Source organism: Clarias gariepinus, chromosome 5 (assembly GCF_024256425.1).
Source record: "Clarias gariepinus isolate MV-2021 ecotype Netherlands chromosome 5, CGAR_prim_01v2, whole genome shotgun sequence".
Lineage (NCBI taxonomy): Eukaryota > Metazoa > Chordata > Actinopteri > Siluriformes > Clariidae > Clarias > Clarias gariepinus.
In genome coordinates this window covers 14,057,141-14,083,315 of record NC_071104.1, presented here as the reverse complement: position 1 = coordinate 14,083,315, position 26,175 = coordinate 14,057,141, and the positions used below count along the sequence as shown (strand labels likewise).

General features: G+C 37.7%; 1 protein-coding gene and 1 long non-coding RNA gene across 2 annotated transcripts in view; one reads left to right on the top strand and one right to left on the bottom strand.

Moving 5' to 3' along the window:
• Window positions 1-3,310: 3,310 nt before the first annotated feature.
• LOC128524338 (uncharacterized) lies at window positions 3,311-8,246 on the bottom strand. The gene is made up of 3 exons (XR_008360505.1): window positions 8,065-8,246; window positions 5,434-5,490; window positions 3,311-3,997 (listed from the first exon to the last, which is right to left on the bottom strand). It is a non-coding gene; the product is annotated as an uncharacterized LOC128524338 (long non-coding RNA).
• Window positions 8,247-8,360: 114 nt separating this feature from the next.
• LOC128524329 (MORC family CW-type zinc finger protein 3-like) overlaps window positions 8,361-26,175 on the top strand; it is a 35,657-nt gene continuing 17,842 nt past the window's right edge. The window contains exons 1-12 of the mRNA XM_053496854.1: window positions 8,361-8,482; window positions 9,807-9,879; window positions 14,236-14,368; window positions 14,529-14,755; window positions 14,918-15,065; window positions 15,372-15,537; window positions 20,788-20,925; window positions 21,030-21,149; window positions 23,526-23,626; window positions 23,785-23,886; window positions 24,150-24,272; window positions 24,356-24,427. Of these exons, the coding sequence (XP_053352829.1) occupies window positions 8,444-8,482; window positions 9,807-9,879; window positions 14,236-14,368; window positions 14,529-14,755; window positions 14,918-15,065; window positions 15,372-15,537; window positions 20,788-20,925; window positions 21,030-21,149; window positions 23,526-23,626; window positions 23,785-23,886; window positions 24,150-24,272; window positions 24,356-24,427 (1,442 nt within the window). The 5' untranslated portion in view covers window positions 8,361-8,443. The remainder of the gene's footprint in view (window positions 8,483-9,806; window positions 9,880-14,235; window positions 14,369-14,528; window positions 14,756-14,917; window positions 15,066-15,371; window positions 15,538-20,787; window positions 20,926-21,029; window positions 21,150-23,525; window positions 23,627-23,784; window positions 23,887-24,149; window positions 24,273-24,355; window positions 24,428-26,175) is intronic.

The window sequence follows — 26,175 nt, the reverse complement described above, 5'->3', positions numbered from 1 at the left end:
ACCTCGCCGGCCGGGCAGCAAAGCGCGTGGCCGGTACTGCGAGCAAGTGGAGCGCCGTCTCGATGTAGAACCCTCGACGCAGGACGTTCCCCCCGTGCAGTCCTCCAGGCTCTCCGGTGGTGATCAGCCGTCCGAGCCAGCGTGCAGCCGTCTTACTGCGTCTCCCAGAGCGTCACCCACAGTCGCTCCGCCGGTCTCACAGCTGAACTGTGAACCGCTCATCGCCAGACAGAAGGGCCCCACCCAGCGCTCGCGGGCACCGCTGCAAGACTTTCGGGTGGGGGCACCTATGGGGCGAATGGGCGTGGACACTCACAGCCAGGGGCGAGATTTTGCTGCTGGCGAGCAGGTGTGGGTGTGTTCCTCCGGAAGGAGAAGGAGGGGGCTCTCGGCCGGGAGTGTGTCTCACTGGGTGGGCCCCTGTACGGTAATAGCTCGGCTCTCCGATGTCATCTACCGGGTGCGGTTGGCGGGGCGGGCACGAGTTTTGCTCCACCGGGACCGTCTTGCGCCTTGCCAGCCGCACGCCGGGGAAACATTGAACTCTGTGGAGGCCGGACCGCCTCAGGACTGCGTTCGCGTTCATCCCTCACCTGCCAAGGGACGCCGGCGTTCCCACCGCCAGCGCCGACCGCCTCCACGCCTCCAAAACAAACTTGGTCATGGTGACCAGGGACGGTCACAGCTCGGGTGGGGGCAGTGTGGCGTGGGCGGGGCGGCGGCTGACGACCAGCATGCTTTGCGGGAATGTCGGTGTGTTCACCATGATGGGGAAAGGTGTTTGGGTTAGTGACTTCGGCCCTGTTGTGTGTGTGTTGAGGTGTGTGACGTGTGAAATGTGCTCTAGTTCAGGCTGACGCTGAATTAGAAGTAGGCTCCTGAGTGAAGGTGCTGCTCATGCCATTACCGGCTGTGTGCTAAATAAAGTACTCCCAGCCATTGGATTGGGTAGCAAACAAGCTCACTCGTCTCTCCAGCATTCTTCTCGGCGTAAAAACGCTACAATATAGAGGCGGATGTACATAGAGAAGACTACATAACCATGTTCTATGAGAGTGTAAGTTAACTTACACTCCACATTCATCGTGATTATTTGAAAAGGCAATCTGCAAAGATTCATAGAAAAAGAAATTACACTTACCGAGCCTGGTAAAGATGAAGCACGAACACAAAGCGTTAGTACAGATTCATTTTTTAGGAGCTGCTTCCTAGCAAAACCTGCTTTATATTGACCCACGTTTATAAAGCAGTCTGGTAAAAAATTATTAGCGCAAACATGAACGCATTTAGGTAGATCGGCAGGGACGTTAGCTTTAAGAACAAGAATCAGCCACTGTGTCCAGAGCGGCTCAGATGTCGGTAGTGAATGACAACTGCTGTGTTCGCTATTACACCCAACAACTGTACACCACACTCGCTTAGGCAGCATTTTGCTCCAGCGACGAAAAACAATGGCTGACAGCCACTTCTCACTCGGAGCGGGTCTTTGCTAAAACACCAGTGTCAATCAACTAGTGTAGGAGCGGCCTCTTTTGGTGTGGCGTCACATTGCCAGGCATTTGAGATTGGCCTGTTTTCAGAAGGGGCAAGTTATTTTAATAAATGAACTGGGCGGCTCTTTATCATTGTAGAGTGGTTGTATACACACTCTCCTAACACACATTTCAGTTCAAACAGCTTGAAAAAGTGCATTAAGGCCCTTACTGATGCTGACTGCAGCCCAATAACCATAAGTCTGCATTTGCGAAAGAAGGGCTTAAGGAACAAAAACAGTCTTCGAAAGTCATGTCTCCTCCCATACCACAAACTTGCCTCTTTGAAATTTGCATGGGAGCACCAAACATGGATGAAAGATGGAAGAAAGTTTTATTCTCAAACAAGAAAAATTTATTCTGGAAAGTCCTAATGGCTTCCAATGATACTGGCATAGCAAGGAGATCCCACTAAAGATGTTTTCTATGCGGCACAGTGGAGGAGGCTCCATCATGATCTGGGGTGCTTTTTTCTTCAATAGGAAAATGGAGCTTCAGGTTGTGCAGGGGCGTGAAATGGCGACTGGCTATGTAGACATGTTGCAGCAGGCATGCCTATTGACTGAGGGCTCTCCTTTGTGTGGTAATGCTGGAGTCTTTCGACAGAACAATGCTGCAGTTCACCACATCCACCTAATGAAGGACTTCTTCCAGGACAATAACGTTACACTTCTGGAACAAAGAAAAGAACATCAAGACAAACAACATATAAAACTATAAAGACAATATATAAAAAAAGGGAATAAAACTGAACAGGTAAGCTGAAATAAAATCAGTAGCAGCATTAAGCTCACGCTAGTAAACTAATTACTTATTTTAATTATTATGGTAGTCAATATTAATTAAAAACAATTCTGGGAAACGTTATTTTGAATTAATATTGACTACGATAATAATTACTAGCACAAGTTAATGCTGCTACTGATTTTATTCCAGCTTATCTGTTCAGTTTGATTGCCATTCTTTTCATTTGGCTCTGGTAGATCAGGGGAGAGGTGCTGATCATCATCAGCAGGCACTGGTTCATCATCACTGACCCTGCTGCACTTGCAGCTTACACTGATGAGTGGTATATCTTACACTGCATCACGATGATACCCCCTGCGAAATTTTCATGATATCTAACAAACAATAAGGCCAATTTATCTTTTCCTTTTAAAGTGTTTAGGTGAAATTCCACTCATACAAGTGTGACAAATATGCAAAGAAAAAAAAATCAGGAAGGGGGAAGTACTTTTCATGGCACTGCACATGTAGTCAGATTGTTCCACTGGGATAAAACTGTGCCAGGTGGAGTTATAGCACTTTCAAAATCATACTAACATTACACTTCACTGTAAAAAAAAAAAAAAAAGCGTGAAAAACGGTCAAATGACTGGCAGCAACGGCTGCCAAACAAAAACCATAAAATTAGGTAAAATACTCTAGTTACAGAAATTATTTTATCTTTTACAGGAAAACGCAGTTATTTTACACATTTGTCCTGAATTCATACAGTTAAACAGTTTCCTTAAACGAACAGCACTAGAAGTTTAGCAGAGAAACACCGTTATTTTACAAATTTTTGCTAAATTTATACAATTAAAGCAGATAAAATGTTATTTAACAGATTTTTTCTAAACTTATACGATCAATATTAAACAATCAGCACTAGAAGTTTAGCAGTGAAATACCATTAATTTACAGATTTTTCTTAATTTATATGATTTAACACATTCATTAAAACAGCACTAGACGTGTGGCAACAGAATGTTTTTATTTTACAGTTTTTTCCAAAATTATTACAATCAAACACCTTTGATTAAGCAAAAGCATTAGACATTTAGCAGGGAAACACTGTTATTTACAGATTTTTCCTAAATTGAAGATCAAACACCTTTAAATAAAGCAATAACACAAAAACCCTGATATTTAACATTTCTTTCATATATTTTTATGAACACACATGTTCAATAAAGTGATAACACAAACTCAAGATTATAATATTTGTAAAATAGCCTGTAGAACTGTGACACAGTATAGTACAGGTAAGATGCAAAATACAATAAAAAGAAGTTCAGTTTTATAGCATTACAGTAAAATCCTTAAATGAAAACCAAAATGAAATATTTAGACTATTGTGCTACTGTATAACAGTGGAACATTCTCTCTCACAAACCTAAACATTGCTGTGAAATATCCTTCACTAAAAATCTATGAAGAAATTACGATTTCAAACAAGATTCCCAATGTACCAATTAAAGATGGTTTAGAAACTTTATTACAAATAAAGTACAATGTGGCCCCTTTTTTTTACTCTATAGTTCTTATATAATGTATGTGTACAAATAACTTTAACTTTTAGTTCAAAATCCTAATGCCTTAGTGCAAGTAAGTCAAATCTAAAACATACCAAAATAGCAAAATGGACAGTCCAGTGTATCCAAGAAAGATCCTCTTCCAAACAGGCAGTAAACAACTGGATCCTTGGTGCATTAGGGTGGATTGGAAAAGAGAAGAAAAGAACACATTAAACAGCCCCTATTATGCTTTTTCAAATATGATCTTTCATGCAGTGTGTCTTGTAGCTGTATGTGAACATAAACTATCTGCAATATCTGTAACGCTGACAGTGACAAATTTTTCTCTGTTAGCAAATCAAATTTTACTCTGTTACGGATCCATGTCACTCCGTAACATATTTGTTAACGTTACCACACTCTTGTTAATGTGACCGAGCATTCATGCTCGTTTCGCTTAAACACTTTGTAATTTAAAAAAAACTATTAAAAACGAGAGCACACAAAATCCTTTTTAACTGTTTATTCTCCACCATTCACCAAAACTGAACTTGCGAAGTGCGCATGCCTATCTACGGCAAGCCCCGAGGGGAAAAATGCACGTGAGGAGAAAATGCATGAGTAGTAATGGTAACCCAGCGCTGGCGTTATTTGTTTGGACGAGAGAAGAAGAGATTGCTGAGGATAATTTTCGTTCAAAGATTTTTCAACCGGATTATCTTTGACTGGACATATTCCCCGGACTTCTCACCCTCCATCATCGGCCTCCTGGAGTTTATTAACCCTGGTGAGACGGAACTATACTCCTCTAACACATACAATAAACACGGACTTCGGACATTTTCCACTCACTGGCGTTCACATACACATACCGTTTATTACATATCGTTGGTAAATATTGTTTATATCTTTATTTGGTTGTGGTGCACCTTTTTCGTTTACTTTATTTAGTTTTGTATAATACACATTTGCTTTATCTACTTTTAAAATTAGCTGGTCGTTACACGGTAAAACCGATGCCATCTTTTCTATGTATTGACGGGTCCCCAGAGCCGTCATTTAGTTAAGGTAATGGGTGTTTCGTTTTCCGACACACGCTGTAGCGGTAGACCAATTATAAATCACTGCACCATCTGACCAATCACAGCAGTGAGGGCTCACGGAAAAGAGGGGTTTAGACAGACTGAATCTTCGAACTGCTTCACACGAGTCGTTTACGAATCATTTAGAAATGGGGTAAAATTAAATCTATTTTTGGAGAAAACTAAAGTGTTTTTTGACCTTGCATACATGTAAACCTGTTTTGGGAGACTCATTAAGCAATATTAGCAACCTTTAAAATGGCATAATAGGACCCCTTTAAGATCTTAGTATCAAAAGAGAAACATTTTCTCTGTTGCCCAAGAAACAGATTAACAAAAATACTCAAAATCAATTGATTAATAGATCAATTGTTGAAGGAACCTCAAGAACTTAAGAAAGAAACTTAAGAACTTAATAAGAAAAGGATCTCTACACAGTAAAAAAAAAAAATGACTCAAAATGACCCAAGGTTGAAGGAGTTAACTTTTAAATCACCATAAAAAGATTCAAACTAGTCTTATATTGGAAACCATACTTACTAGCGAAGGACTTGTCTCTCTACTGGATTCCTCTTCTCCCACATTCCAATGTTTAATCTAAAAATGTAAGCAAGTTTCATTATCACTGGCAGTAATCAGAGCTGGAAAATGTTAATGTACTGTACATATCACACAGAAGCAGGAAGCTACATATACATAGAAGTTTTCAGCATATCGTTCTCTATAGAATTAGAATAAGATGTGTCAATGTGTCAACTGTATTAAATATATGTGAGAATATTAACATGAATACACATTTATTTTGACTGAAATATTGATATTAATTTACTGAAAAAGAATGAGTACAAATTCACAATGTTTGTGGAAGTTTACATTTGAAGAGTAAAAGCAGCTGTTAATGTAACATAAGTCTTCTCTGACCCTGTCAGGCTAACAGTGTCAGACATTAATACTTATACTGCAGTTAGGTTTCAGAGTACAGTAAACCCACTGGCTCTCTCTCAAAATTCTTACTCTTGCCCTCACTCTCGCGCTTATTTAAATGTGCCAGTAATGAAGCGGTAATCAAAAACAAGATTAGAATGTTCCCACCACCAGCTTCTGATTGGCTGTGACAGTTAACACGGAGAGTTTGTGGAGTTTTCGCTAACGATTTTGGTACAAAAATAACACCATAGTTACCCTCATACAGCTATTGCTTCCATTGCTTCCATACAAGCAAAATATCAAAATGTAACTTAAAGCGCTGCTTTAAAACAGCTACACAGCAAATACATTATCCTTGTGTCAGAATATTCAGGTATGCATCAAGAAAGCTGATGGCTAGATTGCCATGGTAATATTTCAGAACAAATGTCATCAAAACTAAATAAATATATTTTTTGATAAGTATCAGTCTCCTAAATTCTCTTCGCATTCTTCGAAGGCATGAAGCAGATACTATAGCCTACATGTAAGTAATGTAAGGATAATCTTTTAAATAGTCATGAAAAAATGCTAAACTTGCATCTAGAACTTAAATGTCAAAGTATTATAAAATTAATATGATTTACCTCAAAATTACAAAGAAAAACATTAAATTTTTAGTATGGACATTAACCTTTATCTAATGAGTTTTGTATTTATATACAATTTATTATTGTAATTTTACATAAAGTTATACATAATTTACAAAAACAGAAAAAACACAGTAAAAATAATCTGGTATTTTTACTGTTAAAAAAAGTGAAAAAAGTATTTAAGTAAGACTTAAAAACAGTCAACTTAGTAATTTACACATAATGTCAACTTAGTAATTTACACATAATTTACACATAAAACAGTCAACTTAGTAATTTACACATAATGTCTGTAATTTTACAGAGATTTGTATGTAGTTTTTTAAAAAAGGAAAACTACTATAAAATTTAAAAGTTATTTTCAGTGTTAAAATTACAACTTTTTTTACAGTGTGATATGAATAACTTTAAATGATAAATGATTTTTAATGCCCTCTTGATTCAGTATGAGACAATGCAAAGAATATTTTCTAACAGCCTGTAAATGATACATTTTGGCAGTATTGTCTTGCATTTTTTGAAATAAATAAATAAATAAAAATCACAATACTGCCAAAATGCCTCATTTTGCTGTCAGACTGTTTTTAAGCCTCCTGGGTCTATGTGAGACTGGTGCTACGGGTCACTGAAAAATATTGTCTTTACAAGTAGTTTTATATGTTGTTTATCTTAAAGTTCTTTCCTTTGTTTCACAAATATGACCCAATATATGTTCAATGATATTTTTTTACGTTTTTGTATTGTGTTTTATTTTTTTATTCTAGTAAGTGGTTTTAAAAAAGAATCTCCACTTTAAAGAGCCAGTGTATTATGATGTGGGCTGCTGGATCCAGCCTCGCTGTCCCTGACTGTAATGTTAGAGCCGCCAGTAGTGATGGGATTTATGGCTATTTGAGGGGATCCGGATCTTGGTGATCTGTTCCTTTCAAAGAGCCATTCAAAAGAACGCTTCTTTTGGCTCTTTTTAAATATTTAGTAAGTTTTAAGAAGCCAACTTGAGGGCATCTCAGTTTATCCTGGAAATAATCACTGGGAGGAATGATGAGGTGAGATTTGTTGTTAATTAAACTCAGATATCACACACCAATATCTGAGTTTGAATTATTCTGAAATATTGATTATTACCTCATTTGTCATGTGTGGACTATATTCCATAGGGTTGCACAACATTTTTTTGCACTGGAGTACTCACGTGAAGGTTGCGTGGACAACTATCATCATGCTGTTACGCAGTAGCACTCACCCCTTGCGCTGGGTGCGCCCCTCCCCCATAACTGTTCTGTCTCGCGAAGGAGCTAATTTGTGTGCATCTGTGTGAAACACGCATAGGGAAAAAAGAACGACTCCCCCTCAGCATGTTTATGAGCCGTTCAAAAGAATCGGTTCGTTCGCGAACATCACAACTCTAGCCGCCAGAGCCTGGGGAACTGTAACTTTCCTTCACGCCAAAGGCAGAATCTGTTTATTTGAAGCATCACACCACATTTACCTCTAAAGCTTGTTCTTCATTTTGCGTAACTTTCAGCTCCACCTTTTCTTTTTCCTCCTTTTCATTCATGGAAATTAATATTAATTTGCCCAGAGAAATACATCTGCATGCGCGGTAACTTACTGTAAACACACGGACTTTGTCGGCGGCGCTCGACGCCCTCATCCATACGCGTTGAAATAAGATGCAATATGGTTTTCGTCATTTTTTTTAAATACTGATTTTTTTTTATTTTTAAGTACTGACTGTGCCGGCTCACATTGACCAGCGGCCCACCGGGTAAACTCCCGGTACTCCAGGTGGCCAGTCCGCCAATGCTTCAGAGGAACCTACAGGGTACACAGATTTTGTTAAGCCAGTGGGTGGAGTTTTTTTTTTTTTTTTTTCCGAAGTCAGTATAAAAGTCAATGCCTTGTTCCAGAATTTCAAACCAGTAGAGGAGCCTCCTACTTGTTTATAAAAAAGCTTACTTTAGTATTGTAGACAGCAGTTTTAAGTAAGGATGGAACCAATAAGAAATGAAGGAATACCTTTAGGCTTGGTAAGTATGGGCTTTACTTAGATTAAACTACAACTATAGTTATAGTTATGACTAGAATACTACTACTAATACTACAACTAATACTACTACTAATGATAATCATTTTACATAATTATAATAATAATAATTATTATATTTTTATATACTGGAACAATAAAAGTAAAAAATATTCTTAAAATAATTTTCATATGTGTATCTTTTGTTATTTATTTATGGCAAGATACATAATTGAGTCAATTAGCATTAATTAAGTTAATTATATAAAGTTATTCAGTTTGAGCTGTTTACCTGATCTGTGTGGGTGTGTCAGGTTACACTTTGATTTCTCAGAATTTTATTACCTTCCTGTTGAATAACTTTCACTTTCATTTCATTAACACTGTCTTCAGGTAGTGTCAATGTTGTTCAGTCAGGAACAACCAGCAGTAGTAGTTACAGTATGTGGTAGAGTCTTGGGGCGGTATGTGAAAAAATCATATCTGCTATATCGTAAATCCATAATCTATTTAAGTTTTAAACAAACAAAACTATTAACTCAATCCTAGAATTTACTGGACCTAATAAATGGAAGCTAAAACTTAAGTATATGATTCTTCTTCTGAACATAGCTAAGCTACAGAATTCTCTATTTGACAAGTTGTAGATGTGAAACAGATGCCTGGCTTATATGTGCATATTGTTTTAACCTATGAAAGGAAAAAAGTATTTAATTTTGGGGATTGTTCTGAGGTTAAGTTGCTTTTAACAGCTTTAGTGGTTTGCTTTTATTTATTTATTTATTTATTTATTTATTATTATTATTATTATTATTATTATTATTATTTAAAAGTTATGTATTTAAGGATTCTACTCCCAAGTGGAACATTAAATAAGTGTTTGTCCTCTTGGTCCAAATCCTTACTTCTAAAGAAATCCTCAAAGTGACACTAGCTCATCATGAATATCTGAAAGCAGATATCGCCTTACGTAAAAAGATAACTTGAACAGCTTGGGTTTCAGTATCCTAGATGGCATTTGCAACCTGTTTTCTTTCCACCTACAAGCAATTTTTTTAGAATAGAGATTAGAATGAACAAAGAAAATTTGTTTTTCTTTTTTTTTTTTACTTATGTTCCTTTGACAACATTCTAAGACATTTCAAAAGACATAGTGATATATCTTCATAAAGGAACTTTGTATAAACATTATTTCTCCAGAAGCTTATGATTCCCACAGTTTGTGTTATTAATCGCTCTTTCATGGCAGTTCAAATCTGGAGCACTAAGTGAATTTTGAAAAAATATTTATTCAAGAACCATGATTTTATATTTTTTCATTCCCAAAGATCAGTCCATGGTACCTGCACTCAAACTCCACTAGCCACACCTCTGTATTCAGTGCTATAGCAGAACTGATTGGTAAGTCAAATCTGCTTCTTCATTCATTTTTTTTTGTTTGTTTTATCCACCATAATTCTGGATTGCATTTCATAAACATCTGAAATCATTCATATTATAAACTTTTTGTTGCTTGACAAGGGCAGTAATGGATTAATCTTTATGAATGATACATCTCCTACACATAGCCCTGAAAGAACTGGACACCAGGAGGAATTATGTAAAAATACTGTTTGTTGGCTGCAGTTCAGCCAATATCTCTTTCTCTCTCACTGTCAGCACTAGACCCGCCAGGGCCTAAACCGTCTCAGGTTGCTTTGCTGTAACCCTGTTCCCTGAAAATGCGGGAACGAGATGCTGCGTGAAAACGCTATGGGAAACATCTTGTCATGTTGCTGGTTGTGAAGCATGTGTGTCAAAAATGCCAATTTTTTTGCTTTTATAGCCTCGGTGGGTGACGCTATGGGAACAAAAGTGCCAACGCCGCCGCACTGCAAGTGTGTGGACTCCAAGGTTGTGTAGCGTGTGCGCACAAGGCCGAGAAGGTCTTAGATCTATCGAGGACCCATGAGCCCAGAGTAGCATGAACATCCAGACTATAAATGTAATAAATGTGTACGGAGAGGACAACCCTCCGTGTCACACACTTGCTGCAGGGGAATACCTCTTGCTAGTGCAATAGATGAGGCGATCCGCCTGGTTGAATGATCCCTGATACCTAGAGGCGAGTGAGCCCACGCGCCTCATAGGAGGGGGCAATAGCCCAGTGTAGTGGGGGCCACCACCCGTTGCGGCCATGTAAAAGCTGCTCTGACTTACGCCACTAGCTGATGCGGTGGACGTAAATCTGAAGAGCACGTACTGGACACAGTAAGTGAAGTCTTTCCTGCTCCGAAGCTGTAAAGGCGGAGAACAGAAGGCTTTAAAACAATAGGATGCATATTGGCAAATGTGTGCGGAGAGGACCAACCCTCCGCGTCACACACTTGCTGCAAGGGAATACCTCTTGCTAGTGCAATAGATGAGGCGATTCCCCTGGTTGAATGAGCCCTGATTCCTAGAGGCGAAGTGAGCCCACGCGCCTCATAGGAGAGGGCAATAGCATCTCTCATGCCGCTTGTGGCCGCCAAACATGTAAAAGCTGCTCTGACTTACGCCACTGGCTGATGCAGTGGACGGAAATCTGAAGAGCACATACTGGACACAGTAAGTGAAGTCTCTCCTGCTCCGAAGCTGTAAAGGCTTGTTGGGAATAGAACTTTTGGAAGATAGTTAGTGAGGATGCAAAATGGCCCTGACTAGCCCAGGGGCAAAGTCTAGGCAGGATGGGGAGACTGACAGATCTCCAATCCTCTTAGAGAGGTAACACCATTTAGAAAAAACATCTTGAGGGCCAGAAACCTGCACTGAAACAATTCGACAGTGGACTGGGTCTACCTGCTTCGTCATGCACCAACTTTCAAATACAGTTACAGGGGAGGCAACTCTAGCACTTAGAATAGTCTTAATTACGCTGGCTGGAAGACCAGCTTGACTTAATTGGTCCTGTTCAGGGACCGCCAAGGCGTCCAGACGCAGGGGCTGGAAGTCAGAGAGTAGTAAAGGGGACATTTGCTGATCTTTCGAGGCAAAGAGGTTCACCTCCACTACATGAAATTTTCCCAGAATGTAAATCGCCCTGAGGGACAGGAAGCTGGTGCGCTAGCTATTTAGCGGCTGCTGGAGGAAGTGCTTTAGGGCCCAAAATAGAGCCATAATTTTGAGGCAATTGATGTGCCGCGCAAAAAGATGGCCTCTTCAGCTCCCTTGGGCTGGACGGTCATCTAAGACCGCACCCCAGCCCATGAGGGAAGCGTCTGTCGTTAGAATCTGCGACGACAAGACGAACTTAGAGTGGGACCCAGAGTCAGAAACCGGGGTCTGAACCACATAGGAAGGGTACGAAGCACCTGGCGCGTAGTCTTTATTGGGGATTGGCCCTAGAGTGAAATCCCCTGGTTCTTAGCCACAACTGAAATGCTCTCAAGTGCAGAAGGCCCAAAGGTGTCACCGTGGATACAGCTGCCATGAGAGCTAAGATCCTTGAAAGTGATGGTCACTTTCTGGTCTAGCTTGATTTCCTTGACGGTGTTGAAAATGGATTCGACTTGAGCGGGAGACAGCTGTGCCCGCTTACGCTCAAATTCCATGTGACACCCACAAATGTTGTCCTCTAAACAGGAAAGAGCATGCTTTCATGGCATTGGATCTCAATCCTAAGAAACAAAGATTAGCTAGGACAACATGCTGATGTCGAAGTGCTAGCTACTAAGACTGGGCCAGCCAGTCATGTAATTCAAATACGGATGCTGTGGAGTCGTAAGGGCCAGAACTACATCCATGTATTTTGTGTATGTGCGGGTGAGAGAGCTAGACCAAATGGAAGGACCCGATACTGGTAAGCTTTGCCCCTGAAAGCGAACCTCAGGAACCTCCTGTGTTGTGGCAATATTTCTATTAATTTTTTTTAAGATAGCGGTAAAGCCCGCAAAATCTAAAAAATTGGACGCAGCCCCCCGTTCCTTTTGGGAACCAAAAAATACAGAATGTAGTAGCCTAACTCTCTGTCTGGTAGGGAAACATGTTACATGGCCCCATTTCCTTGCTTGGTTGAACGGGGGGGATGTTAGATGTTCGGCATCCTGAAACATGGAAGGAAAAAAACCCAGAAGAAATAACATTTTATTGAAGACTGGAGTTGCCCGAAACACCAGTGGTGGCGGAGCAAGAACACCAACCTCCTGGGGGTGCCAGGGAGAACACTTCATTCTTTAAAAGGAATTCTGCGTGCCTCTCCTAATTGGGGGGTCACCCCCCACGGTCCTGGGCACATGAACCTCAGGGCTTCTTTGTGAAGACAATATGCCAGTCTGACCTCTTTTGAGGCGGATTGCGTCACGCACCCCAATCTTGCAAGGGGGTTCCCAGCTCAAAAGCACCTAAAAAATCTCCTTGTGTGTTTCACGCCTCGCAACAGTCAGACCCGGTCGAGACTTGGTGGCCGACAGTCCCGACTCTTGAGCACGGCGGGGAAGGAATTTCCTGAAGCCTTGTTATATAACTTCGCCTCATGAACCTAGTGGCGACGGAGTTAACAACATCGCCAAGTAGGCAGGGAGGCGTGATGGGGCATTGAGGAGGAATACACAATCCTTCTCCTTGATGCCCCTGAGATTCAACCACAAGTGAATATAGCTTACTCCATGAAAGGGTTAACTCATATGGAGATTGCTAAGAAAAGGGGAGAGAGTGTCGTTGAGGCTCCGCCACCCGACAGAACCTGCCGTTTATGTTTTTATTTATTTATTTTAATTAATTTATTTTTTAAGTGCTTAGAGGCTATTACCATCTCCGCGGAAGCAAGAGAGGATGTTTATCCTTGCCCATTCACAAGAAGCGCCAGGGCAAGATGTTTCCCATAGCGTTTTCACGCAGCATCGAGTGTAGCCTTTGAAAGGGAACTCCTTCCATACCCGTTGTTGTAGTTTTTTTTTACATTAGTACAGTGGAAAAAAGAGGCAGCATCATTACTACCTTAGTCATTAAAGTACTGCCATCCAAGACGCTAAGAAACATCCTAATGGAAAACATCACTGTCTAGTTTGGAAACAGCAACAAGAAAGTTAGGCAGGCTGAGCATGTTCTTTGGTCAGCTGACTGCACCAAATTGTGCTAGAGAGAAAAGTTTATTGCATTTAGTTTATTTAGTTCATTTCATTGTCCTAGAATGAAAGGACATTTTTTTTTCATTTGTTTGGGGGAGAGAGATAGCCAATTCATATTAAATTTAAGAGCAAGAGACATACTAAAACAACATGCTTTGTATAATTTCAACTATTGCAGTTTTTGTCACTTTTAAACATAGTGAATACTTTTATACTATTTAGCTGCACAAGTCTACATATGCAGTGCATAATTGTTGGCTTATGCACTGCATATCTTATTGCATAGCGCAAGCAATTAAACTATGCCAATGCTTAGCCAAAATGATATTACCTTAGCTCACTTCCTAAACTAGTCTTTTCAACTCACGACAGGTTTTACGTACAAGTGTGTGTGTGTGTGTGTGTGTGAGAGAGAGAGAGAGACCAGACCTTAACCACATTGAGAATCTTTGGAATTTGCTGCAGAGGACTTTGCCAGTGGTCCCTTTTTTAGTGCAAGATCTTGAAGAAAAATTTATGTAACTCTGGACATAAATAAATGTTGTGACATGGCATAAGCTTATTGTAATGATCCCACAGTGAATGCATGCCGTAGTCAAACCAAATGGTGGTCCAAGTGTGTGACTTGTCCATGCAATGTAGTTAATTTTCCCTGTTATTTTCCTACTGACAGACAATGCTTATGACCCAGACGTCAGTGCAAAACAATTCTGGATTGATAAAACAAAAATCAAAGACCAGGACTGCCTCATCTTTATGGATAATGGAAAAGGAATGAACTATGATAAGATGCGCAAAATGTTGAGGTATGGTTGTTTTTATAAAGCCTGCATAGTGATTAGCTATAAGATTATTTAGAAATACACTTTAACTAAAAAGAGTGATTACCAACTCTGCAAACAGTACACAGTTTTTTTTTTGTTACTGACAGTGCTCTCTCTCTCTCTCTCTCTCTCTCTCTCTTAGTTTTGGCTTCTCAATTAAGCAGACAGAAAGCCCAACAAAAAATCATGAGCCCGTGGGCCAATATGGTAATGGTTTTAAGTCAGGTTCCATGCGCTTGGGGAAGGATGTCCTTGTGTTCTCAAAGAAAGATGACATCATGTGTGTGGGTCTCCTGTCACAGACTTACCTCGAGGAGAAACAGTATGTCATGGTGCCTATTGTGGAGTTGACCAACACCGGACATATTAATATCCTTTACGTGGAAAAAAGAGAAAAGTGGATTGATTTCATAGGAATCTTGGATTGAATTATTGAATGTAAAAGGGGAATAAAGATAAAAAACAAAATATATATTTCCCAACAGTTTGAAGGTACCTATTTACAGTCAGGTCCTTAACCTCACTGTTCACCTAAACCAGAGCATAAAAAGAGTCTTCATGCTATCTTGACAAGTTCTTTGTGTAAAAATAAGGAAGAACTCCTTGCTGAGTTTAGTGTGATTGAGAGCTTGTGCACCAACTCATGTGGAACTCGCATCATCATCTGGAACCTACGCAGGTGAACATACACACAGTACATAGAGTTTAATATGTGCTCCTATAGTTTTGTATGAAAGCTCTGTTTAGTTATGACATTTTGTTTTATAAGGGGATGCAAATTTGGTTATACTGTTAATATTATGCAGTAGTATAATTGTTATTGTTATTAGCATTAAATGTCTCCTGAAATGTGCTGCAAATGTTTTTAGACAGCATAGGCTACTTTGTTTAGCTTAATGGCCAAGGGCAAAGAGCAATATTGTGGTTGTAAGAAATAATGCCATAAATTCTCATGATGCTTCCACTGCCAATTATTCTGCTGCAGGACATCTCCAGGAGAATTAGAATTTGAAGTTATAAAGAACCGCTACGACATCCGGGTCCCTGTTGATGATGATGAATATGATGATGTTGACGATGGCACCAGGAAGAAACTCAAGCGAAATGCAAAGGGTAGCATCTCAGTGCCTGATAGTAAATATTCACTGCGGGTAAGAATTTTACCAGAAAATATTATATAAACATTGAGCTGTTGGCTGAGTTCACTGTGGTAAGAGGGGTATTTCAGAAGCAAGATGTCAGACTTGCTAACATTGTAATACATATATTTGAGTTAGATTTAAAATGCTTTTGCCTTGGTTGAAAACATGGGTCTACTTGCACAGGGTTTATTATAAATCAGAATTCTAATAGAATTTGTAATTAATACAGAATAATACAGGTCAATATTAAAGTGAGAGAAGAAATAAGGAATAGAATTAAAGATAATTCATATGCACCAAACATGACAAATTGTCACAAGGAGAAAGGAAGAGAGATCAAGTATTAAATTTTTTTTTTTAAAAAGGTCTATGCAACCCAATTAAAATAGTAGGTTTTTGTGACGTATCAGACCATTAATGTGACCAACAAAATTTTAAATGAAAAGCAAATATACATTCTTAGGGAGGGAAAAAATATGTGTGCACAGCATATATGTGCACAGCATTTTATTATAGGTGACAGTGCTCAGAATTAACTGATCACATTCATATTCATATCTTTACAAGTTTTTAGTTTTATTTGACTCTTGTGCCTGGTTTTTGCTTCTGTGTGAGGTCCATGCTACGCCTACACTGTAACCCATGCAGGTGGTCTCCAGCATTGTGAGGATTTATACTGTACGTCTGTACAGTTGCGTACCGATTGAAAAGTAGTTCCCTGTGAAGTAGACTAGAGAATTCAGCCATATTGATGAAAAACTCTTTCTTTAAAGAAAAAATACTTTCTTTAATCTTTTTTTAATTATAGAGGCTAGTAGTCTGTTAAAAACTTGATGGAAAAAAAAAATAATAATTTCTCTGTAGATCTAGTAAATGGAATAAATAATGTATTGAGGAGTCATACACATTTCAAGGCTAACTGAATTTTGTAATAGCATAAGCAGCCACAGGTATCCAAAGTTCTTATGCTGCCAGGGTAATGCATAGAGGAAGTGTCTGCGCTGATGACATTGCAAGGTGTTCTAAATGTTGAAATTTAAACATAGACACAAATTCAGTGTTTAAAGTAATTGTAATTAAATACAAACTGTGTAAAAAAAAAAACTGTCATTTTCTAAATGTTTTTTAAAGGAAGACAGAAACATGCAGATATTTGTATAGAAAATATATTTTTTATTGCAGGTTTGGTTGGGAGAGTATAGCCTAGTGAGGCTTAACCAATTAGCATTTCTAAACAAACTTACTGTAGAGTGACAACCAGACTCAATACAGTGTCACTTGAAATCTTATCGTATTCATTACATAAGTGTGCTATACAACCCCAACGACTGCTATTCTTCTCCTAAAGTTGTATACATATGTGGCCATTAAGAATGCGCGTGTTTTCGCGCTTGAGATGCCGCAATTTAGCGTGCGGCGTGCCCCTACTTGCCGCAAGCAAGACTCAATACAGTGTCATTGAAACGCCACCGTCAACTAGTGGTTTGGTGGTATAAATACAGGGCGACGGAATAGAGCACAAGTATAAATGCTCAAAATGTTATTGGTCACTTGGGTAGCTACATGGACAGGCAGAAGCATAAAATAGCCTTCACACTACAACATAGTGTCATTAAAAAAAATGTATCATAAAACACTTTAAAGGACACCTACAACAATTACAAGACGATATAATATGTTTTTCCCCACATCTTACTTCTTATCTAGAATTTATTATTTTTTTTAATAACAATCAACAAATCATAATGATTTTCTCAGAGTGTTGTGTTATCAGATCATGCTCCAGTTGTTACAGTATGTCTATATCTTTCCCTAATTGCCCTTAAATAAAATGGTGCTTTAATAAATTTTCATTTGTTGATTATGATTTTATGAAATTCATGAAAGACCAGGGCCTGGTTTCTCAAAAGCTTCTTATCGCTAAGTAGTTCATAAGTTGTACCTTAACCTCTCTCTTAACATTATGGCGCATTTCCCAAAACGTTCGTACGCTTAGTATCACTTAGGTAAGTCACACGTTCTTAAGGTTGGTTTGGACCTGCAGGACCCTAACATGCAGAGGTGGACTTTGAGGTCTTCAATCCTCCACAGAGGGCTGCACTGTATGCTGCTGGGGTCGAGGCAAGGCAGCAGTTGATTCAAAATGTTTTTGTTTAAAATATGTTGTATTTCTTATTAGCCATCATCCATGACTGGATGGCCTTTTTTTTTACATATTTTATTTTATGATCAAATTTGATTTAATTAAATAAGAAAATAAACTTGCTAAAATGTCGTATTGCTGATAAATCTTGATTTATCTAATGGCTAGTGAACTTAGGTCGCAAGATTGGAAGACAGCTTCTCTCGCCGCTGCTCTGCCTCAAGCACAGCAAACCTTTTTCAAACACTCATCATCTCCATCTCGGATTAATGTCGGTACTCTGCCACTGAAAACGAGTCTTTAAAAAATAAACATTTACCTAAATAAACATTCTTTAATTTTGGAGTAGTGCACTCTTCAGGCTCGACGGCTACCAGGAGAGGAGGGTGCTGCAGGCTTCAGGGTCATCGGGGAACATGGTGTGCTGGAAGGTGGCGATGGTCTAGCCTGTGAGCATGAGGCATGCTCGGCATCACCTCTTCTCACATCAATCCTCCCAGGGATTCTATGAGAGGCTGATTATCCCATTACGGCCAGTGCCTTCTCGAGTGGTGCTAGTGGCGACACTAAACTAGACCAAGCACCTGTTCTTGCCCAGTCTCTTCGGACTGCAGCAGTCCTCAACTTGGCATGGCTCGAAAAATCGTGCCATGTTTTCTGACATCCTGTCAGTCAGTGGGTGCACCTGAACCGGAGGCAGCCATCTTCCTCGCAATCTCACTCCATAGTTTTTTTTTAGTGCTGTTGCACACGTTGTTTCTAAAGCTGGCACGTTGTTTCTAGTTCATCTGATGAGAAGCTTGGTGCCCTTTTTTTTGTTGCCTCTTCTCTACAATCTTCTCCATCTTATCCCTCTCTCTGTTTAGTGTAGGTAGGTTGCTTTTATTGAAGGCCACTACAGGTTACATGAAAATATTAGCAACAGTTTGGTGATTTAATTTATATATTTCTCTATTATCGCATGCTATTGATAAGTTAACCCATGTCGAAATAAACGTTATTGGAGGAATTTAGTGCAATGTTTAATTTGCATAGAAAGTGCCGTCTTTCTTAACGCTGTCATGCAAAAGGAGTCAAAAATCGATTCCTGAGCAACCAATGTCAACTAATTCAAGACCTTCACTGTTTTTAGCGCCTTGTAACTTCGGACATAAGAGGCAGCGACTTAAGAAGACTCCTAAGGGACAGTTCGAGAAACACACTTAGAAAAGTAATAACTTTACGTAAGATATATCTTAAAAGTCTTCTTAGCGCGCTAAGAGTGTGCGTTATCGAGAAACCGGGCCCTGAAAGCTTACATTAAGGGGAATAATCTCCTACACTGCAAATATTATATAAAAAGAAAGCACATAAAGAATAAAAAGAATTGGCTAATCAAATCAAAGAAATAGATCAACAATTAAGTTATATTTTAAACTCCTGATTTATATTTAAAAAAAAAAACAAGTAGAATTCCAAATTAAGTATGAACTCTTTTCAACACATTTAATTGAATGCCAATTATTTAATAGTAGGAGTGAATTTTACATTTATGGTGACAAATCAGGGATATTATTAGGTATGCATCCTCAATTAAACAAGACCCTCCTTTAAAGATCTAAAAGAGATGGTTGTATGGCTCCTCCCAATTTATGTTTATACCTTTGCCGTTTTGCTGTTGGGCATATTCCCATAACCGACATGGTCGGCTAGCCTTGGTGGAAATAAAATAAACTCTGGCAAAAATATTTGCATGCCTTGGATCTGCACTGTCCCTCCCCTCTATTAAATCAATCAATAATTTTTTAGGTTATTAGGCATACTTTGAGAATTCAGGTTCAGTTCAGAAAGTACAGTAATTCTTTAGACTACTCATCAGATCTATTGTCTTCACAGTAGTTCTTTAGGCTACTCTTCAGATCTATCGTCTCAAATCATCTCTTTCAACCTTCTTTACATGATTTTAAGAATGATACAGTAACGTTATCGAGCTTTGCAAAAATCTTTATTTTTTTATGATAAGTTTACATTGTATGAACAGCTGTCTGAAAAGTATAATTTAGCCAAAACTCAATTTTTCAGATATCTGCAAGTAAGACACTTCATTAGCTCTTCAATACCAAATTTCCCTGAGGCTCCTGATGCAAATTTTATTGATACTCTCCCCTGCATATTTAGTCTAGATTAGTGGATCAGAGTCACACCACTTTGAGTCAAATTAAAACTGCTTGGTAAAAAACTCTAAATCTGACATTGTCAGATGAAACATGGCACTCAATCCTTCCATCATCTTTTTCAAAATCTCAAATTAAGTTTATAGTTTATTTTATTTGATATTTTACAGTAGTTTTTACCTGTGTACAATATTGTATTTTATTTCCCTTTACTTTGCATACAAAACACAGACTTCAAACATTTTCTTCTTTTCTGTTTTTTTTTATAAGGATGCATTAACACAGGTAATTTACTCAGAAATTATTTCTTAGACATGTAAGGCTGGCTTAGAGTTGGGGAAGGGAGGGGTAGGGTGTGTGTGTGTGTGTGTCTGTGTGTCTGTGTGCGTGTTTGCGTGTAAGGATTGTAAAGGTGTGCCTCTGCATTGGTGTGTCTTGTAAGTCCGATGTGCTTGAGGCACACACTGCATGTTTATTTAAATTAAAACAATAAAAATATTGAGAAAAAAAGAGGAAAGAAAAGAAGAAGAAAAAAGATTAGCGCTGCCAAGAGACCTATAGCAACATTCAAGGAGTTACAGAAACATCCGGCAAATACTGGTCACTGCCTGTGTGCGACAACTTGTCTCTTATATTTTTCACTTGTCCTGTTATTGCTAAAATGGTTAGATGGAAACTGTTGCATGAACAAAAAGCAAAGCAAAACAAAGGCTGCTTATAAAAAAAGTTATCTTTCAGTCAACAACAACTTAAGTATTGTAACTTTAGAACATATACAAGGGTTTAGTCAGAATCTTATCAATAACCTGTGAAATGTCTTGATGAGGACTGTACACAGAGTGAAATCAAATAAACAAGTTAAGATGTGCCAATTGCTAGACACTTAGCTACACAGTTAACTCAGGTGTCAAGATTAAGTTACCACTGATTAATGTAGTCAGTTTTTTTTTTCTCCTCATTCAGGCATACTGCAGTATCCTGTACCTAAATCCAAGAATGGAAATTATACTTCAAGGGCAGAAGGTTGAAACTCAGCCTGTCACAAAAACTTTAGCAGATGTCTCTACGGACACATACAAACCTGTGTGTGATCCTCCCCTAGTATCCTTCGGTTTATAAACATATAAATATATGACTGATGTGCACAAGCAAGAGCTATTTATTAAATGATTAAAAGTGTTTTAATCCTTAAGTCCTTGTCTCAGGAAACAGAATTAGCTGTCACATTTGGCTTCAATACAAAGAGCAAAGAGCACTATGGATTGATGATGTACCACAAAAATCGCCTCATCAAAGCCTATGAGCGCGTTGCCTGTCAGCGCAAGGTAAGATTTTCAATAATTCACAATGTGCTTCATTTTATTTCATTTATCTGTATACATTCTGTATAACATTAGGAAAAAGAACTAATCAAGAACACACACACACACACACACATGCCAGCACACACACATACACACATGAGAGTGTGTGTCATTGTGCTACAAAAATGCGTTTTTAAAAAAAAAAAAATGTTAAGTTCCTACTGCAGTTTTATTCTGACATACAGTAAATGTGATATTCTTAAGTGTTAAGTCTTATTTGGCTTTTGAGTTATGATACAATGAGCCAATTGCCACAAACCCAAACAAGTTCCAAAAACCTGTAAAACATATCCCTAGTAAAAAAAAAGTATACTAAGTATATTAAATCCTAGCATGCCAAAGCATACTTAAATGTACTTGCAGCCAGACTAATGACTAGTATACTTGAAGTTTGCTATTTTGGAACAACTAATTTTGTACTAAGTGTATTTAAGTTGTAATTAAATTGTACAAAAGTACAATTTTAAGTGTATTAAGTATACTTTTGTGTGCTAAAGTGGAACAACTTTAAGTATACTTAGTACACTTAAAGTATATGCCTGTGTGTGTACTAACGTACATACCTGACAGTAATTAATACAATTTAAGTATATATTTAATATATTATAAGTACATTACAGCTATTTTTACTGTGTTACAAATACATGATTAATATACTATGAGTATATATTTTTATTACAGCAGTAGCTGTTATACTTCTTGTCAATTACAAATACTAAAAAAGTACACTTTGCGGTTAATACAAATATATTTTATTGTATCATACAGTACATAAAACCTTCTATATTACAGTATTGCAAATGTATTACCAGTACACTAAAGGTGTTTAGGATAATTTACAAATACTGAATGTATTTTCTACACTATAACATGTTTTTGAAACACATTACATTAGTACAGTAATTATGAGGGAGATTTTATTCATGAGTTCAACAGATTTAATTTGCACAAGGTTACAAAAAAACTGTCCTATAGTTTATTTGTATTTAACAAACACCCAAACTAAAATTTAAACTGTAGTCTGAACAGACATTAGTATTAGAGTATACAGGTACAGTATTAGTTTAAACCTGGTGTGTGGACACAGACAGACATTAGTATTAGAGTATACAGGTACAGTATTAGTTTAAACCTGGTGTGTGGACACAGACAGACATCAGTATTAGAGTATACAGGTACAGTATTAGTTTAAACCTGGTGTGTGGACACAGACAGACATTAGTATTAGAGTATACAGGTACAGTATTAGTTTAAACCTGGTGTGTGGACACAGACAGACATTAGTATTAGAGTATACAGGTACAGTATTAGTTTAAACCTGGTGTGTTGATTCTGTTACACAGAGACTGAAAACAGGCCGAGAGCTACGGAGCATTATACCACAAGCAAAGTACATAAGATTTAGCAACAACACATTAGACAATACATTCTATAGTTTAAAGTATGTACTTAATTACAAATTACCTAACAAAAACCGTTAAATTTACCTTATGCCGATGAAAATAAAATAATAACGATACGAACTAACGCACGCGATGATGCAGCTTCCAGCCGTTAATTCAAACTAGAAGTGGAGGACTGGGGAGCCAATCAGAGAGCGGACTTTCCGAATCTGCCCGCCTACAAACAATTGGCTGGTGGGGCGATACTAGCATATATATATATATATATACTAATACTAGTCTATGGGTTGCTGGAATAGATACAAAGATATCACACTGCTGCAGTGTGTCACTTTATTCTGTGAGCGCACAGAAGAGTGAGAGAGTGCAAACATAAATTATCTTGAACAGGAAAAAATTATTTTCAGCGCACAAAAACGAGTTTAACATCGCGCGCGCGAGATAGAGATTTAGCGTGCAGAAACGAGTCTAAAAGCACGAGAGAGTAGTGCACTAAATATAAGTACATTTAAATGTAACTGATAATATACTGAGACTTCCAAATATTAAAAATTGTTTTCTAATGTATACTTTCTGTACATTTGTACAATGATTATTTCGAGCATATATTTTTTAAAATATACCAAAAATACATTGAAAAACAAGTTTAAATAAGTATACTTTGGAAATTAGACCAACCTTTCACTTAAAGTATATTTTCCAATAATATATTTTTGAAAAGTGTACTATAATACAATTATTTTTAAGTATATTAAAAATTTTATTCCAAAATTTGGTAAAAGCATGATGTTAGTATACTTTTTATATATTAACTGATGGTACAATTTTTTGTTAGTATATTTGCAATGTACTATTGAGGATTTCAATATATTTGTAATACACTAAAGTGTATTTTTTTTTCACTGGGGATAATAACATACAATTCTGTTACCAGGCCAAGGACAGCAAAGGAGTGGGAGTTATTGGGGTGATAGAGTGTAACCATCTCAAACCAACTCACAACAAGCAGGACTTTGTTGATTCTGTAGAGTACAGGTGTGTTTGAGTAACATGTTTAGATGATCTATGACTTTCAGGTGTGCAGGAGTTAATAATCCACATAGGATTGAATATAATACAGTATACAATATGAGTATTGATATTTTAGACCAATTTACTGATGCAGTTAAGGATGCCATTTTGTGTTTGTGCAGGAGAACCATGGCGAGTTTAGGTAAAAAGCTTGAGGACTATTGGAGGGCATATACTTATGCATATGAGAGAAACTACATTAAACCTTTCGAGGAGCCTATGATGCAAGTTTAAAAATCTTTCTCTCTCTTTCTGTCTTTCTCTCTCTCTCTCTTTCTCTGTCTCTCTGTCTGTCTCTCTCTCTCTTTTTCTCTCTCTTACACACACACACACACACACACACACACACACACAGAAACATAGTGTTATATGTCATATGTCCTGCATATGTATGCTGACACAAATCCAGTGTAAAAGGTTGACTGAAGTTGATTAAAACAAGTGCATATCCACATACAAAAAAATACATGACTTTGTGGACTTACAGGAAGCAACCAAAGCGTGTTCAGTGTAATGATTGTCAGAAGAAGCGAAAACTTCCAGATGGCATTGATCCTGAAAAGCTCCCTAAGGAATGGTTCTGCTACATGAACTCTGACCCTCAATTCAGGTGTGTTTCTCTTCGTGTGTGTGTGTGTGTGTCGGTGTGTGTGTGTGAGTGCATACACTCATGTAATTATTTGATTCTCTCAGGAGTTGTGAGGTTGAAGAAGAACCCGAGGATCCTGATGAAGAACCCAGAAATCAGAAAAAAAACAAACCACAGTGAGGAATGAATCCTGTCATAAGAAAAATAAATTCTTCTAACATACATATATTTTAATGTTATATAGGCTGTTCCAATAATGTTTAGACCTTTGCAAAATTATTGATATTTTAGCTGTCACCACAGTGTACTGTAAGAGGTTTTAGGTTATTAATGTAACTTCACTGTGTGGACTCCCAGCTTTAATTTGAGAGCATTTGCAGAGGGAGGGGTTGTATACAAATTTCCATAATTTCATTCTGGACACACAAATCTGTTTAAATAAAGTAATTTAATTAGCAGTCTGATACTGACATCAGTTAACATTATCATAAACAGTCAACTTGCACGTGTACAGTTTTTATTAGGTAGAGCTTGGTGACTTGGTGATTAATGGGATTTGGGTTTTTTAAATAACAATTTAACCAAATATCTAAAATAGTGAACTGATTAAAGTAAAACTCAACTTCAATTGCCAATTCTTATAGCATCATCAACTATATGCAAAACTAGTCAAAAGAGGTTTTATTAATTTAAAATAGTGAACATTCAGGTGAAAGGTTTAGAACACTACCAACTTTGATGAAACAGCAAGGCAGCAAATGGAAATGGATACAAGTTTAAGATATTAGTAGCTCCAGCCTGTATTTCATCATATATTACAGTTCTTTACTATTCAAGGCTTAATAATAATTAATTACTTATCTTAAAAATGATTACGTATTTAACCAATTGCTTGCTCCAGGCAAGTTTTGATTACAAATTCAAGAAAATGACCAGTAGCACAAAATCATACTTACCTCTACATGTATTTTCAGATCTGTGGAAAAATTCTTGTAAGAAGAAATGATATGGGAATGATGCAGGCAGCAAAGGCATTTAAAAATGAATTACTTTTTCTTCTGTTTGAAATGTACTAAAGTAAAATAAAAGTGCCCAAAATGGAAATATATAAGTACAGATACTTTTAAAAAGAACTTTATAGTACAGTAATAGATTCCATTTGTTCCTGTCACCACTAGTTGTTTGCACTTAAATTATATAAGCATTAAAATAATTTTAACACTCTTTTTTTTTAGCACACTTTTTTTTTGCCAACACCCTTTTTATGGAACCAAAAGATAATTGAAAAATACTTGTCATTAACCTGTACAGTATCATGTCTCTGTAATGTTGGAGGAAACCAGGGTACTTGGAGGAAAATCCATCAGGCATGAGGAAAACATGCAAACTCCATATAAACAGAGTGAAGGAAAGATTAGAACCCCCAACCAGTGACCCCTGACCCAGTGGTGTGGGGAAAAATGACGCCAAATCAAATATACAGTACACTCTTTAAAAGAAAAGCCAGATTAAAAGCATTCTAAAGGATGCAGGTGTTAACAACAAAGAACTTCATTAGAGTAATATACAGAGGGTTCATGGAAATGATTTAAGTCTCAAACAAAGGAAGACCATTTTTAATGACAGCGTGAGCATGCTTGATTGCATGATTTCTTTTTATTTATAGTATGCCTACTGATAAAATTAGCAGGAGTTTATGAATTCTAAAGTTTATAATGTAGATTTATTTGACAACTTAGAAGTCATTGCCATTGGCTGAAGGTAAAACTAAAGCCAAAATAGCCCCAAGGACAATTCAAATCCAAATAGTATATAGATCAGGCAGAGCATCACCTGTAAAGAAACCCAGCATATGGTAATGTGGATGGGTTCAGTGGTCAGACTTTTGACAGTCATTCACTGCACGGTATTTACTACCAATTAA